The sequence below is a fragment of the Crassostrea angulata genome, chromosome 10 (assembly GCF_025612915.1).
Source record: "Crassostrea angulata isolate pt1a10 chromosome 10, ASM2561291v2, whole genome shotgun sequence".
Taxonomy (NCBI): domain Eukaryota; kingdom Metazoa; phylum Mollusca; class Bivalvia; order Ostreida; family Ostreidae; genus Magallana; species Magallana angulata.
Window position 1 is genome coordinate 36,656,245 of NC_069120.1, and position 19,669 is coordinate 36,675,913.

The window sequence follows — 19,669 nt, forward strand, 5'->3', positions numbered from 1 at the left end:
AAAAATTCAGTTCTCTTAGGTTTAACTTGATGATGACACTAAACCTGTATGTCACTACATGTGTGCAGAAGTGTATATATATATATAATAGATAGATAGATAAAAAGATAGATAGATAGATAGATAGATAGATAGATAGATAGATAGATAGATAGATAGATAGATAGATAGAGACGGAGGGAGAGGGAGAACATTGAATAGAGTGAGAAACGGGGAAAGAGAAAATAAAAATCAATGTTCTTTAGTTTAACTCAATCTTTAAACACTTTCAACCTGAATGTCACTACATGTGTGCAAAACTGATATGAGAGAGAGAGAGAGAGAGAGAGAGAGAGAGAGAGAGAGAGAGAGAGAGAGACAGAGAGAGAGAGAGAGAGAGAGAGAGAGAGAGAGAGAGAGAGAGAGAGAGAGAGAGTTTTGAGTAAATACATGTAAATTATAATCAATATTTATCCTCACCAGAAAGAGCATCCTCATCTATGTCATCATAATCACTAAGTCTATCATTTCCAGCATGCAATCGACCTTTGCCTTGCTTTGGCATTGTTCCTAAAAGTAAACACAAACATTTATAACATATTTACTGGAATGGACATATTCTCAAAAATCAGCTACAAAATGAGGGATATAGCAACAGAGAGAAAGGTAGAGGTAGAGAAAGGAAGAGAAATTTCAAAAATATTTTTGATGATGTTTGATAAATAAAACAAAATTAACCTTTAACTATGCATCAACTGATATCATTAAGAGTGAGAGAACAGAGAGAAAGACAGAGAGAAAGAGAACAAAAACTTCAGTTCTCTTAAATTTTATTTAACGATGACACTTAACCTGAATGTCACTACATGTTTTAAACACTGAGAGAGAGCGAGTAATGAAAAAAATGGAGACATAATGAGAGAGAAAGATAAATCAATATTCATTATTTATACACTTTCAACCTGAATTCACTACATGTATGTAACACTTATATAGATGAGAGAGAGAGAGAGAGATTGAGATTTGAGATGGTGTTGAGTAAATACATGTAAATTATAATTAATATTTTCCTCACCAGAAAGAGCATCCTCATCTATGTCATCATCATCACTAAGTCTATCATTTCCAGCATGCAATCGACCTTTGCCTTGCTTTAACATTGTTCCTAAGTGTAAATACAAACATTTATAACATATTTACAGACATTTTCTCAAAAATCTGCTGGAAAATGAGGGATATAGCAACAGAGAGAAAGGTAGAGGTAGAGGTTTAACTCATTTTTTAAACACTTTCAACCTTAATGTCACTACATGTGTGCAAAACTGATATGATTGAGAGAGAGAGAGAGAGAGAGAGAGAGAGAGAGAGAGAGAGAGACTGAGAGAGACTGAGAGAGACTGAGAGAGAAAGATAAATCAATACTACTGTGTAAGTTTAAATTGATGATGACACTTAACCTGAATGTCACTACATGTGTGCAACACTAAGCGAGAGAAAGAGAAAGAGAGAGAGAGAGAGAGAGAGAGAGAGAGAGAGAGCAAGAGAGAGAATTTAGATTTGAGATGGTGTTGAGTAAATACATGTAAATTATAATCAATATTTATTCTCACCAGAAAGAGCATCCTCATCTATGTCATCATCATCACTAAGTCTATCATTTCCCGCATGCAACTGACTTTGGCCTTGCTTTGGCATTGTTCCTGAAAGTAAACATTAAAAGTAAAACAAATATTTAAATGAAGATTTTCTTCTAAATCAGTAATGAAAATTACAGGTGTATTCGTAATCCAAATAACATGCAAATTAAATTTAAGGTATAAAAATAAAATGAAAAAAATCAACGAACTGAACTGTTTCAAAATGTTAAGGTCAGACGACACGTTCCTCAATCTTAGATAACTTTTTCCAGGAATTTGTTAATGGTTTACTACTACTTTGACAAGCTTTCTTGCAAAAAATTAGGGTACCTTACCAGGCAATTCTGCAAAATACTAGAGTATGCATATCCTATAAAATCTTCTTGAAAATGCACTTGAATTGCTGATATAAAAATAAATACATCACAGCACAGCGAAATTCACTATATTAGAACAATATCTCCGCCGGGGCGGGGCTTTGAACTCACGACCTCTAAAACCTATACGCTTTTGGCAGTGAGCAGCCACGGTTGTAACCACTCGGCCATCTAGACATATAAACAAATCCAATTAAATTTTGATCATTTTTTAAGTAATTATAAAATTAATATTTTTTATTGGAACTCTTTATTACGAGGAGATACAAAAAAGATTTTTGAGGAACGTGTCGTCTGACCTTAAATAAATTTTGTAGCTTAAAATATCATTTGATCACAAATGAAATGTCATAACAAGAAATAATGTTCAATGAATGACTACATGTAAAAAGAAAACTAGCTTGCACAGTTATAACTATTCAATCTGATATTACACCATACCTAAGGTTCAGAGAAAAATTAATCAGATCTGACATCAAAATTCTTTGTTACTCATTCCCCCCCCCCCCCTTCCAAAAAATAAATAATAATAAAAATAATAATATAAATATATTTGAGTAAAACCTACAATTGAAGGAAAAAAATATATAAAAAATAATGACTTTAGTATAAATAAAGTGACCTTTGAATATTGAAATCATTTAAGAATAAATATAATTTGAAATGAAAAACAATGAAATTGTCTAAAATATGTTAAAACTTACAAGAAAACAGTAATTGGGTCAATAAATAAGCATTTAAAGAACACATACCTGAGTGTACAATGTTTAATCAAAGAGTTTCAATTATGTAATTTAATCTGAACAAAGTTCATCATACTACTTTACGTATGCATCTGAAATCTAAGAGATATAAAGCAACATTGACTGTATCACTCAAGTTTGCAAGTAACTCTCTGAATTCCAAATGAAAATGATCTACTTGACCATCCTTCTGATTTACCATGCTATAAAGATACAATGCCATGTTAATTTCAAATAAGGAGTTATGGTTCAGCATGTTCAATGTGTTTTCAATGAAAATAACAAAGAAATCTTTAAAGCCAGCCCTGTGATTGTCATTGTACACATTTTTTAATGCTTTATAAGAAAAAAATAACTATTTTTCTGATCACATTTTTAACAGTGTCAAATGCATTATGTAGCAATTAGAATATTTTGATATTAGTACAGGACACCTATTGCACTCAATACATACTGGGGGTAATACACAGTAAACAAAGCATACTGTTCCATACCTTTTTCTCTGAAAACCTTGGCTTTTTGAGATCAAAGGGGTCATCATCATCTTTTAAAAAAATATACAGTTATTAAAAATTAAAATTATTGTTCGAATTCGAAAATAAACCTAACAGAACATGTTAACCTGGAGTTGATATTATTTACTGAATGCTAACAGTATATCCATTCAAAATTATTTCATCCATTTTGACAATAAGTTGTTCTGTTCTTGGTACTTATAATATATTTTGTCCTATATGTAGTGCGGATTCTTCAATGTAACACATCTACATGTTACATATTTATTCACACAAGATTTGTTTCACATCTCACATGGAACTCATATCCTTTCTTTTCAGAACCTGGCAGTCACAGTGAATTTCATCAGACACCTTTGTATCTTGATACCTTTAATTTTGTATACCAACACATGTATTTACATTTTCAACTGTCTTTGTCTATAATAACATTACTAATTAACTTTGAAGCCTATAGCCCAATAACTTCATTACAGACGAGTGATACAAAATGCGTGTGCCATATAGCCTAATCGAAAATAGTATTGGCTGTGTCGTGAAGTAATACACAGCATGTGCTACATGAAAAAACAGTGGTTTTGATGTGTTGTTTTAAACTGTACAAATTGGGAATATTAATTATACATATAAGTATTAAGGAATCGTTCTATGAATATTATGAGGTGATAATTTCGGTCAGAGTGTGGTCAAATTTATCACAAAGCCCTTTGGGCTTTATTGGATTTGACCATCCCCCAACCAAAATTATCACCTTATAATACTCAAAGAATGATTCCTTACTCCTAAAATAAAAACAGATTCAACCTTTTCACACATTGATAAATTATCAGTCATAATTATAAACTGCCTCACCTGTAACTTCAGTTGTCTTCATCTCCATCTTAGTTTTCTAGAAACATATTTCAAAAATTACATTAAATGCAAAACAATATCTTTAAAATAAAATAGCAGCATGCCATTGAAATTGATCATTTAACTTTTTAAGTGCTCTAGAAGTGTTTTACATGTACAGTACATGTACCATCAGAATCTCCAAATTTAATATATCATAATGTAGTATGCCTATTATTTATAGTTAAAGTTTTCAGTAATACACACTCAACTTATATAAATGCTTCTCATTTGTGAAAATATTTTAATAAAATTCATTTTCAAACATTAAAGCACACATTGTTTAATTAAGTGATCTTTTCAAAGAATTACATGAAAGTGTTGCCTCCAAGGAACATTCTCATCACCATAATCATAACGTATTTCTTCTCCAATATGTATATCTTGTAGAGCAAACAAACATAGCCTTGGATAATTATTGAAAACTTTCAATTTCATTGTTGCATTTGCCTTCTTGTCATCATTGACATAACGGCACATTCTTTCTGGTACATCTGTAGCATCAACACTACAAAATTGAAACAATTCTAAAATAATATGCCCCAGCATACATGTAAAATTCTATGAAACTCCTTAGTTAATCTTACATTTATTTACTAGTAAAACTCCCAAAACTATCTAGTTTTCCGAGTGGAAATGGATCAAAAGACTGCCCCCCCCCCCCCACTCTCACTCTCTCTCTCTCTCTCTCTCTCTCTCTCTCTCTCTCTCTCTCTCTCTCTCTCTCTCTCTCATGAAAGAGTAATGTTGTACGTCAACAAACTAGTTACAAGCAAGATGAATATTATATAACATATTATTTAGAGACCTGAAAAAAAATCTAAGTTGATGTTAAATACAGGATATATTACAAAAAATGCTATTATTAAAACCAAAACTAATTAAAGCAGATATCATTACATATCACTGAAAATATTTAAAAATGTAATCTAAAATATCATTTATTAAATATTTACTGTAATAATTCTGATTCTGTGAGAAAGAATAGGAGAAAAAGAGAAGAAAGTATACCGATATCAAAACAAAAACTCACACATGTTTCCTATTCCATTTGAAATGAAACATGTTATAACTGTGTTTTTTCTTCCTGCGTTTTCTCTCTCGAATTTCTGCCTCTTTTTCACTTATTCGATTGCCAACATACTCTAAAAGAAAGGCCCCCTTTTGAAAAAAAGCTGTTGTAAATACACCGAATCCTGTAAAATTAAAGTCAAATTAATAATTGGAATAATTAGCATGCAAAGTTATACATTTGTCATTTGTACACAGAATAATTATTAATAGAAATATAATATTACTTTAAACATGTTCAGAAATACATGATGACATTTATGTATGTACAATTATAAGACAGGGCTCGACACAAATTCTCTGTACTTTATTCTAGCTGACAAGTGTTGGTTCAGTTTTACTAGTCTGCAGGCAATTTTATAATTTTGCCAAAAATAAATGTCAAGACGGTATCAGATATAATAAGAACAATCACTAAAATATCCGATCTGCACGAATTCATGGATAAAATAGGCAATGCCTGCTGTCCGATCCTTTTCTTTTTGAAATAAAATCTTGTTTAAAACTTAAAAATAAATAAATATAAATATTAAAGTCAAATTAATTCACAATTTTAAAATGGTTGTGATTTATGAAAATACATGATAACCAGTCTTGATATTTTGTTCAAGATTCCTATAAATTTTGTCAAGTTTGATCAAACTCTATCATATTTCTAAAGCTTCCATATCTCTATTGCAGCAATGTGTTAAATCAAATGAAGATCACTTATTGGTTATTAAAATTTTTAATCATTAAATCAGATGATGTAAATAAGGTTTGAATTGACTGGCCATTATGCTAAATAGCTAAAATGCCCTCAGGGTTTTCCAGTAAAATGTAGATACCGGTAATTGTAAATTATACCAAGTTTTTAAGCAGAACATTTTATCATTCCAATAGAACTGACAAGACACAGCCAGGTTTTATTAGTCCTACTTAAAAACTACTTTCGCCTTCGACCAATAAGGCAATTGGGTTATAAAGTTAATGTCGAACCCTGTAAGTATAAAGGTAACAATTAATACCTATAGTGTTATTAATGAATCGTTTTTCAAATCCATCCTTGTCTAAACCTACTTGACACCAAAATTTAGCATCCTCATCTGGCCTTATTCTCTTTGCCTTTTTAAAAAAATCATAAATACAGTATAATTATATGTACATATTGGATGTATCATATCAGTATTATATATGTAAATGGATGCTCTTTATAAAATCTTTATCTGTAATTCAAATGGTCTTGTTTAAGAACTTGTTGTATTTCAACATGATATGTCAAGTCATACTGTATTGAAAACTCATTTTGTTCAATACTTGTAATCTACCTTCATTGGGTTTACTGCTTCTTTATTCAAGCTTATCTGCACCTGAAATACATTTTTACAGTACATGTACACGTACAAAAAAAAGAAAAATGGAAAAACTGTACTTACATAATACAGTAATTGACACATCCATAGATCACATGGGAGAAATTCATTTTAAATCCCTTGTTTGGTTTTAATTTTCCGGGTTGACCGACAGGTTTTAAAATTAGTCTTACCGGATGTTATGATTAAGCCATTGATTTAGTGATAACCTTACGCACGTGCTTTAACATGTACCTTTTCTTTTCAGTAAAATATACAGAACTGGATGTTTTTAAAACTAAATACAAACAACTATTGAAAAAATTAAATTCATAATTTATTTATTATTTATTTTATGCATCATATTAAGACCGGATTGCTCAGAACTACTGTACTGCGAGGCGATCGACATGTCATAAATGTGATAACTGAGTATCACGCATTGTTCCCACCGTAAGGGTCCTTCACCAGCTGTAAGAACTTGTTTAGCAATAATCATTATAATGACAACGATGCTGATATGCATAATTTTTACAGTTTTATAATTCAAAAATTTGACCATGGCTCAATATTATTGTTTCTTCTCAATCAATTTTTCATTTTCATTGCGTCTCCAAATTATCGTAAAACAGTTCGTGTTAATTATAGACTACATGTAAGTATCGGTATGGTCAATCACCAAACAAATATCACCTTGCAGGACAAGTGTCGCCTGAATAAACAAACCGTGACACGGGTCCCGCTTCTAACGCCTTGAGCCATTTAAATGACCAAGTAAGTGTAAATTAGGTATGGCGCTTGAAGATACAAGGCGACTTCGAGGTATTGAGAGTAAAAAAATATAGATTATGAATAACGGCCTTTACGGGACTGCAGTTTGACTTCGAGGGAACAAGGGTTTCGAGAAATCAAGAGTTCGAGAATCAAGAGTAAATTTGCTTAGTTATATAGGGGAAAAAATTGGGACCCTGGACTCACTTCGAGCAATCAAGAACTTCGAGCGATCAAAGTTCGAGCCATCGAGAATTACCTGTATGTCAATCGAAGGCTTCCAACTAGTATTTCAAGAGCGGCGGTTACGACTTACTTTTGTTCTTTCTACTTTGATGTGCGTTCACAGTTTGAGATGGCAAGATACAGATACAGACACACGTATAAGTATTCATCGTACAACATCATGATCATGAACATGTGCATATGTAATGATCGACTCTAATCCGGGCCCCGACACATTTTCGAAATATTTTTTAAAAAGTTACTTCCATTGTTCATGATTATGGTAATTTTAACGACACTACAACTTACAGGTTTCGTCATGATAAAGCAAAACATCCAATATACATGTCACTATGTGCTCACAGTGCTGCTCATGTATAATAAGCCTACCAGCAATACGGTCTACTTTCACTTTCAAGTGAATATTAAGTGAATATTACCCTAAGATCATTCTCAGGCCAGAGCTTTGAAATACCGAATGTGACTGGTCCTTCTTCTTCTTCTTCTTCCCCGTATAGTTCAGACCGCCATCTGGTGTAATATCGAACAATATATGGTCCGATGTATTTGATGCGCGGGTATAAAGCTGGAGGGTCGTTCAGGGGGGGGGGGGGGGGCACCCCCAATGAAAATTCAAACAAATTAATTTCACATTGTAAACTTATCATCAAAATGCATCAAGTTGAAAAAATATCTGGATCCGCGCATGGTAAGATCATAATTATGCATGCATATGAAATAAATATGACCAAGTAAATTCATCTTAAACCATGCAGCTATTAGGAAATGGGACAGTTTATTAATGTAGACTCACATGTTAACTTTTAGACATAAGAATATTTTTATTTTGGTCAGTTGTGAAGTTAAGTGTAATGCATGTAAGACTTTGTATACCTGTTGACTTGTAGTAAAAATTGACCTGCTGGATTTATAGTAAAGGGGTAAATGTATTAATAATCAAGATTATATGTATTGTTACTGTAGCAACTAGACAATGTAACAGAAAGTAAACCTTAAACAAACCCAAGGTTGAATTTAGCTTTTTCCCCTTCAGATCTATTACTAGGACCCAAAGCAATGTACCCAGAACAAACCTTGAGGGACTCCTGGATGGACCAAGATAAAAAACTCATAAGCCCTTCCCAATTAAAAAGGCTGTTATATTCTTAATTTTCCCTACCAACACTTAAAAGTTTTTAAAATTCAACCAGGATTACAATTTAAAACCATGCATGCAATTTTCTTTTCATAACATTGATATGAGTGTCACTGGTTTGTTTGTAAATATGTACATGTATATTGTATACAGTGGTATATATTGGTAAACGACATGTATAAATACTGTATACCGGGGGTATATATAACCTTTGGTGAATGTTTTTTCACTATACATTTTGATGCTCCTGCTACATCTTTTCATTATACTGCATTGGGCCATTGCAGTTAAGATGTGACAAAGTAAACAAATATGGTTGATCTGTACAGAATGTATGGGTTACCCTGTAGTTATATTAAAATTATTTAAAAAATAAATATTAACATGGATTAATAAGGACCACAGTTTTACAAAGTAAGGTGACAATAGTACTAATTTTTTGGTGGCTGGACATAAAGAAATGTGTTCATGTCAATTCTCAAAGTTCGAGCCATCGAGAATTACCTGTATGTCAATCGAAGGCTTCCAACTAGTATTTCAAGAGCGGCGGTTACGACTTACTTTTGTTCTTTCTACTTTGATGTGCGTTCACAGTTTGAGATGGCAAGATACAGATACAGACACACGTATAAGTATTCATCGTACAACATCATGATCATGAACATGTGCATATGTAATGATCGACTCTAATCCGGGCCCCGACACATTTTCGAAATATTTTTTAAAAAGTTACTTCCATTGTTCATGATTATGGTAATTTTAACGACACTACAACTTACAGGTTTCGTCATGATAAAGCAAAACATCCAATATACATGTCACTATGTGCTCACAGTGCTGCTCATGTATAATAAGCCTACCAGCAATACGGTCTACTTTCACTTTCAAGTGAATATTAAGTGAATATTACCCTAAGATCATTCTCAGGCCAGAGCTTTGAAATACCGAATGTGACTGGTCCTTCTTCTTCTTCTTCTTCCCCGTATAGTTCAGACCGCCATCTGGTGTAATATCGAACAATATATGGTCCGATGTATTTGATGCGCGGGTATAAAGCTGGAGGGTCGTTCAGGGGGGGGGGGGGCACCCCCAATGAAAATTCAAACAAATTAATTTCACATTGTAAACTTATCATCAAAATGCATCAAGTTGAAAAAATATCTGGATCCGCGCATGGTAAGATCATAATTATGCATGCATATGAAATAAATATGACCAAGTAAATTCATCTTAAACCATGCAGCTATTAGGAAATGGGACAGTTTATTAATGTAGACTCACATGTTAACTTTTAGACATAAGAATATTTTTATTTTGGTCAGTTGTGAAGTTAAGTGTAATGCATGTAAGACTTTGTATACCTGTTGACTTGTAGTAAAAATTGACCTGCTGGATTTATAGTAAAGGGGTAAATGTATTAATAATCAAGATTATATGTATTGTTACTGTAGCAACTAGACAATGTAACAGAAAGTAAACCTTAAACAAACCCAAGGTTGAATTTAGCTTTTTCCCCTTCAGATCTATTACTAGGACCCAAAGCAATGTACCCAGAACAAACCTTGAGGGACTCCTGGATGGACCAAGATAAAAAACTCATAAGCCCTTCCCAATTAAAAAGGCTGTTATATTCTTAATTTTCCCTACCAACACTTAAAAGTTTTTAAAATTCAACCAGGATTACAATTTAAAACCATGCATGCAATTTTCTTTTCATAACATTGATATGAGTGTCACTGGTTTGTTTGTAAATATGTACATGTATATTGTATACAGTGGTATATATTGGTAAACGACATGTATAAATACTGTATACCGGGGGTATATATAACCTTTGGTGAATGTTTTTTCACTATACATTTTGATGCTCCTGCTACATCTTTTCATTATACTGCATTGGGCCATTGCAGTTAAGATGTGACAAAGTAAACAAATATGGTTGATCTGTACAGAATGTATGGGTTACCCTGTAGTTATATTAAAATTATTTAAAAAATAAATATTAACATGGATTAATAAGGACCACAGTTTTACAAAGTAAGGTGACAATAGTACTAATTTTTTGGTGGCTGGACATAAAGAAATGTGTTCATGTCAATTCTCAAAATTTAAACTATAATTATACATAATAAAAATGGTGAGAATATAAATGTAGATTTTAAACTAAAATAGATTATAATACTAGTTTTTTATTAAGTAAATTACATGTTACCAAATGTAGTTTGCTAAAAATATATTTATGATTTTTTCTATGGAATAAATTAAATAAATCTTTTTTTTACTACAGACATGTGTTGTTTATAATATTAAAATGAGTGTCACTTGTTTGATATTTCCCTTTAAAACTAAAAGAAGTGAAGTTTGTGTTGTGTGCAATAAATTTCAAGTATATTACAGTATTCATCATACATTTCACAAAAGTTATACAGTAATGCAGCTAAATTTGCAATGGGATAAATGATTGCTTGCAAAATAATTCATGATTATTTGAAATGTGATGCATTAATTATTCAGGTTGTAGCACTGAAGTAAATCACAAGGTACAGAATGTTGATTTGACTGGAATAATTTTTTTTGTGATTTGGTTGTTGTTTACTTGAAATATCAAACAAGCAAATTTTATTCTTGATATATCAATCCTACAACTCACAATTTGATAATGGCTGGATGATGGATGCATTCAGAACAAGATAGAGTTCCTGGGGGAAAATTGTTAGAGGAACAGTTGAAGCATTTCATGGATAGATCGATAGAGAGAGAGAGAGAGATGCATGTATGATGACCATAACTTTCCTTTCTTAAGAAATATTCTCTTCCAAAGTCTCAATAAGGGAACTGCCAATGACACTGGTCTTTATGCAAATTCATAACAAAACTGAGAACAAAAATGCATTGTAATACCAGTGACCAGCCACATACATGTACTGCCTATTATGCATTGGGATGTTGGTTGATGATTTTTGCCATAGTTCATGTGCAATTCCTTTTACCTTTGATCTTAGATACACATCTGAACTACAATTAAAAAATTCTTATGACTTTTACTTATGCGCAGAACTGAGTGGAATATATTTATATACGAAGGTAATATACTGCGATTATAACAACCAATCAGTTTGGTCATTTTTTGTACCAATTTTAATTCGCACAGCCCACTACAACAGTTCTATATTTCTATATGATTATATATAATCATTGATCATTCTTATTGATAATGCTCATTAGAACAATGAAAATTTGCTTATTTATGTTTCATGAAATTGATAGCATATTTCTTTTGAACATTTGTAGCTGTATGGTAAAGAATAAAATACAAATTGATTAAAAAGCATTTCATGAAATAATGGTGCTGGTGCATGCATATTGTTTCAGAATATTTGTAATTATAAATCTGCATACATATAATAAATTTGTCAATAAAAATATGCTTAAAGCTAAACTCAAAATGTCTTTTATTCACAAATTTACCCATTCAATTTGTATCCCAATCTTCATAAGGTAAATTTAGTATAGGTTTGAAATGCGCTCACATATTTACAAGTGATGAGAGGAGTAAATGGCATCACTAAGTTTTACTGTGTCTAATATTAATTTTCTCTTGAAGGGTTGGCTATTGTGTAAATTTCTTTCATGATTGTATTGCATAGGCATGGATAACTTATCATTCAACAAGGATCCCTTGAATAAAAAGAATTTTTACTATGGTAAATGGATATGCACATTTCTTTTGTTTACTGTCATATAATGTGTATGTGCAGATCCATGAAGGGGCATAGGGAGTTCTATTAAATGGTAAATTTACAATGTCAACATTATTAATTTGAAATTTCCAGAGGCTCTTGAACCAAACAAGAATTTTGGTCAACCTATTTTTCTTTCCAATTTTTTTAACCGTGGTTGATAAAATTGCGGTTATGATAAAAATATAATTCAGAACAATTAACAAATAATTGAAAACACTTACTGCACGCTTTCCCCGTGAATAGGACATGGTTTATCTGCATCTATATTCTACCAAGCCTCAAACTAATAAAAAACCCACTGAAATATATTTTATATATCAATGATTTTGTCTGTTTTAAAAATACAATTAACTTGTGTCCTTGTCTAAGACGTATCACTGGTTTTTCTTGAAATATATTTGCAAAATATTGATACTACTAAGTTATAACACTCATTACAATAATTGCTAATCTTGGATTTTATATATAAAAAAGCAAACGTTCTTAAACAAAAACTATCCCCTCAATGAATTAATCTTTCAATTAATGTAATCATTGATTCTCTCATCAGTTCTAATCGTTATGACTAATCTTTTCTTAGTCTTCTTTTAGATCTCTCTTTAAAAAAGTAATTATTTCCTTACTATCGTAAAAAATAAACTTACTGAGCATGCTGAGTGCAGTTCAGTTGACGCCATCTTTAAGCAACAGGAAGTTCTAATCGCGCATGCGCGCTTTTTAACCCAAATAGAGTAAAGTGTGTGAACTACTCTTCTGGATTGCACGAGGTGTGTTAAAAAATTCACTTACACACCGGAAACCCAAACATAGTACGATTTTTATTTTCTGAATCAAGGACGATGAGAATTAACGTTTCCGAATGAACTTACTTCCCACTACGCGAGTGCATGTAGTGGGAAGAAAAAATGTAGTGGGATAAAACGTGTGTGTTCATACTCATGTAGTGGCTTTCATGTGATTACAAACACACGGGGTGTGTGTGTGTGTGTGTGTGTCCATAGATAAAACAAATTGTATTATTATAACTTTTATTATTTATTTATCACTAGTTAAGATTAGTTCGATATATTTCGCTGATTATCTGAAACAGCCTATTTCCCTCGGCTTCTCCTCGGCAAAAAAACTTGCTCTCGGGAAATTGGAATCTTGAAGACTTCTTCAATGGAATATTAACATTAATTGTAAAATGTCATCTCTGCATAATGCTACAAATACTGAATCACGTTATTTGTACAACAACAGTTTACAACTGAACACGTTTTTATTACATTTGTTTGAAGAAGATGGGTGGATAAGGCGCGTAAAATGCCCATACGCGGTCGGACAGGCTACTAAAAAATTAAAGTATCAACAAATCTGATGGGGGTTTTTTAAATCATTTAAAACAATATATATTTAACGAATCCTTGATTTGTAACCTGTAGGTATGTTCAATACTTGGAATATGTTGACTCAAACGGGCGTATACGTATCAAAACCTGCAAATATTGTCATTTTTTAGAACTTCAAGGCATTTTCTTTTATAGAGTGGGTCTGTGCTTCATATTTTTCTCAAAGTCTAATTAAGGTCTAATGGAAAACAAACCGATTTCAATCAACAAAAACGTGGAGAGATGACCCACTATACATTAAAAATATCATTTTGTATCCCAACAACTGAACGTATTGAAAAAATAATACAAGTCCGGTAATTCGTGACCTTAGTCACACATAATATTTAAAAAGCCGCCTTTGTTGTGTCTGAAATGGCTCAGTGGTTAGAGTACCTGGCATAAGCTAACCGTATATATCTAGGGTTTTTATGTTACGGGTTCGATACCACCAAAATTTCCGCCAATAGTTTTTTTTTATTTTTTGTTAAATACAATTATTAAAAACTGACTACAGTTAGAAATTTTGCTTTTGCAAAGTGTATTATAATACATTTGAATATATTTAATTGGGGAAAAATAAATTTAAAATTGTATTTCACTACTAAACCGAATGGGCATTTGCGCCATCTTATTCCCCCATCTTCTTTGTAAAAAAAATTCCATTGTTTGCTAACAGTACATAAAACGTAGCAGTACCTTTTGTCTAAATAAGGTGCAGTGTTTGTTCTGTGATGTTTATTGGCTGATATAGCACTGGTGATATATCAGTTATTGAGTGATATTTGTTATTGTTACCAAACCAAAGGGATTGTGTTATCTTAATACAGATTAAATGATTAATAAAATATTTTCGTCTATATTTTGTATGCATTTTCAGTTTTTATTACCTTTTGAAACTGATCTAGTGAACTGTTGATCAATAAAGACTGCAACGTATTTCGGAAAAACGTAGGATATTTTTAACAGGAAGTTGGACTTTGTGTTGTTGTATCAAACAGCAATGAGACATAGGCCTGTCTATTTCATTACTGACCAATCAGCCATGGCTCTTTTAAAGCATCAAGATTCGTCTTCCTTTCGTGCTAAGTCTACGCAATCTATGTATATTTCATTTGAAACAAGAGTCAATGCATTTTAAACCTGTTTTGGTGCAAGAAATAGATAGTTTCGTCCCACTGAAAGCCCATTTTTTCAAAATAAATAATTGCTAGCGCTTTCGAGCGCTAGCAACTACGTTATACTTTTTCCCTGGAATACGCATGCTCGACTTCATAGTAAGGGATTCTGGGAATACTGTACTACTGTAGATAAACTGTACCATTTGATTTTCTTTTATAATCTTCACAAGAAGTTTTGTGTTCTATTGTAAATTTCAAAAAGTAACAGTAGCTTAGGTCGTATAATGCAAAGTTATTTTAAATATTATAACAAGTAGACGTCAGGCAATAAATAGCAAGCTTTATTCCTTCAAGCTCGGAAAACAACCTCGGGTGATGTTTTCCGAGCTTGCCGGTGTAATGAAGTATAATGACCCCCGTGGAATAATGACCGGGGGTCATTTTTCGACTTAGAATAATGACCCCCCTAGCTGAAGAATAATTGGATATTTCTGAAGGAAAAAGACCCAGGGGTTATTTTACTTCATGTTAAACATGAAGAAAAATGACCCCCCCCCCCCGTAAACATGAATAGAAATTGGTTACCCCGTATCCAAGATATGACTTTGAAGTTACTTTATTTTTCACTCTGTTCAACTGATTTTGAAGTTATAAACATCGATCTTGTAAATAAATCGCTGTATATAGTTTTTCCTATCCGTAGCAAGCACACGCAAAACACTCTTACATTGCCACAAATTGATTGTTAACAGTTACGTTACTTCTCTCGTCGACAAACGGCGGGAAATGATGCATATAAAAAAAAAATTCATACACAATGAGGACATTGTGAGATAATTAACGAACAATTATCATGAAAGAATAATTGTTGTAATAATATAAGCAATATTCATTGGTGAATGAATTGTCAATCGAAGAATGATACATGTATATATCTTTATGGAAAAAGACTAAGGGGGCAGGTAACGTAGAAATATGAATACTTCTTATTTACATTTCTTGGGGAAAGTGATTTTTTTAAAAAGAAAGCATTCTGCGTTAGTTTTGTTTTTTTCTACGTAATACATGAACATCATTTGTTGTAATGTTGTATTTGTGATCATGGATAGACTTTATTCTTTTAGAGCAAATTTGTGAAGAGTACCTGACTATAGTAAATCTTAATAGATAATAAACACTGATCGATTATAATAAGAAAAGATTGTTTCTAAAAGCGTTGATAATAGGTTAGGACCCATGTTAGGGGTTTATATCCTGCTTGATTTTGATCACCCGATCTTTACTGTATCAAACGTTACCAATGCTCATACAAACTATTGAAGCATTAATCATCGTGATATTAACTAAACTTTCTAAGGTATGCTGAGGATGAAGTAAAATATATTTTCTACACGAGTACTCTCAGTACTTTGACGGTTTTCCTTATTGGCCGTTAACCTCTACTGGCGTAATGGCTCTAACTTCAGCTTGGTTATAATGCCTAACAGTGGAGTAAACTTTTCATAATTTTGGTTTCATCATTAATTCTGAGTGATGCACTTGTATATCCAGCAGTTTGTATTGCGGAAATCATCAATGCAAGTATAATTCATGAACAATATGAAGAATATAGAAGTTGCGACAGCGAAGCGCGAAGACGAAAGTGCTAAGTTGCGAAGGCGAAGAAGTGATACTACTACCGCTTCTTCGCCTTTGCAACTTCGCACTCTCACCTTCGAATCTTCGCGCTTTCGCCTTTTAGCTCACCGAGATGAAGTCAATGGGAGCATATGCTATACCCCCGGCGTCGGCGTCCGGAGCTGGTTAAAGTTTTAGTTGCAGCTCCTGTATCTAATCTGTTACTTGTCCTCTCTTCACCAAAGATACATGGAGGATGCATCTGGACCTACTGAATCTGGTTTCTAACTTTCAGATGCTGGAGGAGGTTAAGGTTTTTGGAGCAGGCTAAAGTTTTTGTTGCAGGTGCCTTAAATAGCAAAATCTAAGTTACTGCTGGTCCGTAGTTCACCAAACTTGCATGGATGGTGTGTCTTATGATAATGATACACCAGACAGGCTTGAGTGCTGAATCTGAGCTATAGGTTTCGGATGAAGGAGGAGGTAAAGGTTTTTGTTGCAGGTGCCCTCTAATGATAATATCTTAGTTACTACTGGTCCTAACTTCATTAAACTTGTATGGATGGTGCGTCTTATTATAGTGATGCACCTGACAGGCTTAAATGCTGAATCTGAGCCACAGGTTTCGGATGCTGGAGGAGGTTAAGATTTTAAGAGCTAGTTAAAGTTTTTGACACAGGTGCCCTCTGATGACGATATCTTAGTTATTACTGGTCCGTACTTCACCAATCTTGCATTGATATGGTCTTATGATACTGATGCACCGGACAGGCTTAAATGCTGAATCAGAGCCATAGGTTTATGATTCTTGATGAGGTTTACTTTTTTGGAACAGGTCACATGTTTTATAGCTAGAAAGATAGCTTGCATAGTTGATTTAACCATATTATAAATGAAACGCAGAGGTTGCTTCAGATGCAGAGCCTGATCTCCATTATCTAGGATGCTTAAGAAATCTCCTACATCACTCAAATGATGAAACATGATCCCTATGATATTGTAATATTATAAAATATCGTATCATACGATATTGTATAATATGATATTTAAGCATTGAATCATTATTTTTTGAAAGATGTGGTCTCATAACTGCAACGGTGCGTGCATACAAATTGAATAACGCGCGCTAGCGCGTTATGAAAATTTGTTTGCACACACCGTTGCAGTTATGAGACCACATCTTTCAAAAAATAATGATTCAATGCTTCTATTTACATTTTTTTTAACATTTTTTCTCTTTCCGCAAATATGATTTATTTTTTAAAATCTCGGGCTTATTCAACGTGTAATGCGCAATTAACTGAAGAGCCTTTGGAACAGCCGAATTATGCTGTCAAAAATAGTGCACAGCGTTTTAAATTCTAATAATACAATTTTATTTTTAATTCTGTAATTTGATGAATCTATTTTTGGTATCCTAAGAAATTAATCAATTGAATTCATATAAATCTTAAAAAGATATTTACATCCATGAAATATTAATCAGCCCAAGTATAATATCAGGGCGTGATCTGGTTTGAAGTCGGGAGGAGAGTCAGTCATGTTCTGAAGGAAGACTGAATGTATTCATACGCACCAGATTTGGTGATTGGGTCTTCTGTGTTATACGTAAATATCACTCAAATCGATCAATGCAATTTAATAGGGGGAAAGAAAGTGAATGTAAATATTGGTGTATATGATATATTATCATATCACATGAAATTGTGTTTTATAAGATTTTAATATATATTATTGTATCATATGATACAATGTGTATAGTATGACTGTATTATATAATATTTTACTTTATCCCATGATATTGTTTCATTTGATATGATACAATGTTTATCAAATTATATTGTATCATACAATACAATATCATATTATGTATCAAATATGATACAGTATCATACAATACAATATCAAACTATAATGTTTACATTCACTTTCTTTCCCTCTATTAAATTGCATTGATTAATTTTAGTGATATTTACACACAACACAGAGGACTTAATCACCAAATTTGGGGCGTATGAATACATTCAGTATTTCTTCAGTATTTCTCGAAGAACAAGAACTGACTCTTCTCGCGACTTCAAACCGGATAACGACCTGATATTATACTTACGCTGATAAATATCTCATTGATGTAAATATATTTTGACAGTTAAATGAATTCAATTCATTAATTTCTTAGTATACCAAGAGTAAATTCATTAAATTACAGAAAGAAAAATAAAATTGTGTTATTAGAATTTAAAACGCTGCGTACTATTTTTGTCAGCATATTGTGTCTGTTCTAGTGACCATTCTGTTAATTTCGCATTACTTGTTGAATAAGACAGAGCCTTTAAAAAAAATCATATTTGCGGGAAGGAAATACATGTTTAAAAAACGTAAATATAAGCATTGAATCATTATTTTTTGAAAGATGTGGTCTCATAACTGCAACAATGAGTGCAAACAAATTTTCATAACGCGCTAGCGCGCTTTATACAATTTGTATGCACACACCGTTGCAGTTATGAGACCACATCTTTCAAACAATAATGATTCAATGCTTAATTATACAATATTATATCTTATGTTTCAATGTTATGATGTATTATTGCAGTTTGATATTGTTTCATATAATACTATATTGTATTATGTTTTATGATATTGTATTGTTTGATCAAATACAATAATGTATAACACAATACAATGTCATATCATACGTTACAATATCATATCTCACAATATTTTACGGTAGTTTATGGTATTATATGATATATATTGTAATTATGATAGGATGCAATTTTAATTTTATATTATTGTATTGATTAACATATGAACATATGATTAACATACAATTTTTTAACAGATGATCATGATATACGATATTGTTTCAAAACAGAATCCATGAATATCCAAGATCATGAAGGATGGTTTTCATATAATATGATAAAGGTGGTCTCATAAAGGCGATGCCTCATAAAGGTGATGCCTCGTCTTGGTGAGCTTTGTAATCTGTGATTACCTATGTTATATAATTGCGGAGCTCTCCATCGTTTAAAGGGTTCCGAGGCATATTTTGGAAAGTTAATCTTTATAGAATTAATAAAATAAAATTATCCCGGGGGATGGGGTCCGGACTCCCT

General features: G+C 32.3%; 2 protein-coding genes across 3 annotated transcripts in view; both read right to left on the minus strand.

Moving 5' to 3' along the window:
* The window catches only part of LOC128165956 (uncharacterized), a 10,751-nt gene extending 9,612 nt beyond the window's left edge, over positions 1-1,139 (minus strand). The window contains exons 1-2 of the mRNA XM_052830886.1: positions 1,055-1,139; positions 460-549 (exon numbers count right to left, since the gene is read on the minus strand). Of these exons, the coding sequence (XP_052686846.1) occupies positions 460-549; positions 1,055-1,139 (175 nt within the window). The remainder of the gene's footprint in view (positions 1-459; positions 550-1,054) is intronic.
* LOC128168280 (N-lysine methyltransferase KMT5A-like) lies at positions 1,061-13,399 on the minus strand. Of its 2 annotated transcripts, none has more exons than XM_052834481.1 (9): positions 12,661-13,399; positions 6,521-6,562; positions 6,221-6,317; positions 5,176-5,338; positions 4,455-4,650; positions 4,104-4,140; positions 3,231-3,280; positions 1,590-1,679; positions 1,061-1,144 (listed from the first exon to the last, which is right to left on the minus strand). In XM_052834481.1, the coding sequence occupies exons 1-8, from the start codon at positions 12,685-12,687 to the stop codon at positions 1,608-1,610; spliced, it is 684 nt and encodes a 227-aa protein (XP_052690441.1). In that variant the 5' UTR covers positions 12,688-13,399; the 3' UTR covers positions 1,061-1,144; positions 1,590-1,607. The 2 variants fall into 2 exon arrangements, with proteins under 2 accessions (XP_052690441.1, XP_052690440.1); XM_052834480.1 differs by lacking the exon at positions 12,661-13,399 and adding an exon at positions 7,850-8,141.
* Positions 13,400-19,669: the final 6,270 nt, after the last annotated feature.

Excerpts from the sequence above, each read along its gene's own strand:
- LOC128168280 (XM_052834481.1), bottom strand. The coding sequence starts at position 12,687 with ATGTCCTATTCACGGGGAAAGCGTGCA. Across the intron at positions 5,339-6,220 it reads ATTCATTAATAACACTATAG|GATTCGGTGTATTTACAACA; the intron begins GTATTAATTGTT and ends TTAATTTTACAG. Across the intron at positions 1,680-3,230 it reads CAAGGTTTTCAGAGAAAAAG|GAACAATGCCAAAGCAAGGC; the intron begins GTATGGAACAGT and ends GTTTACTTTCAG.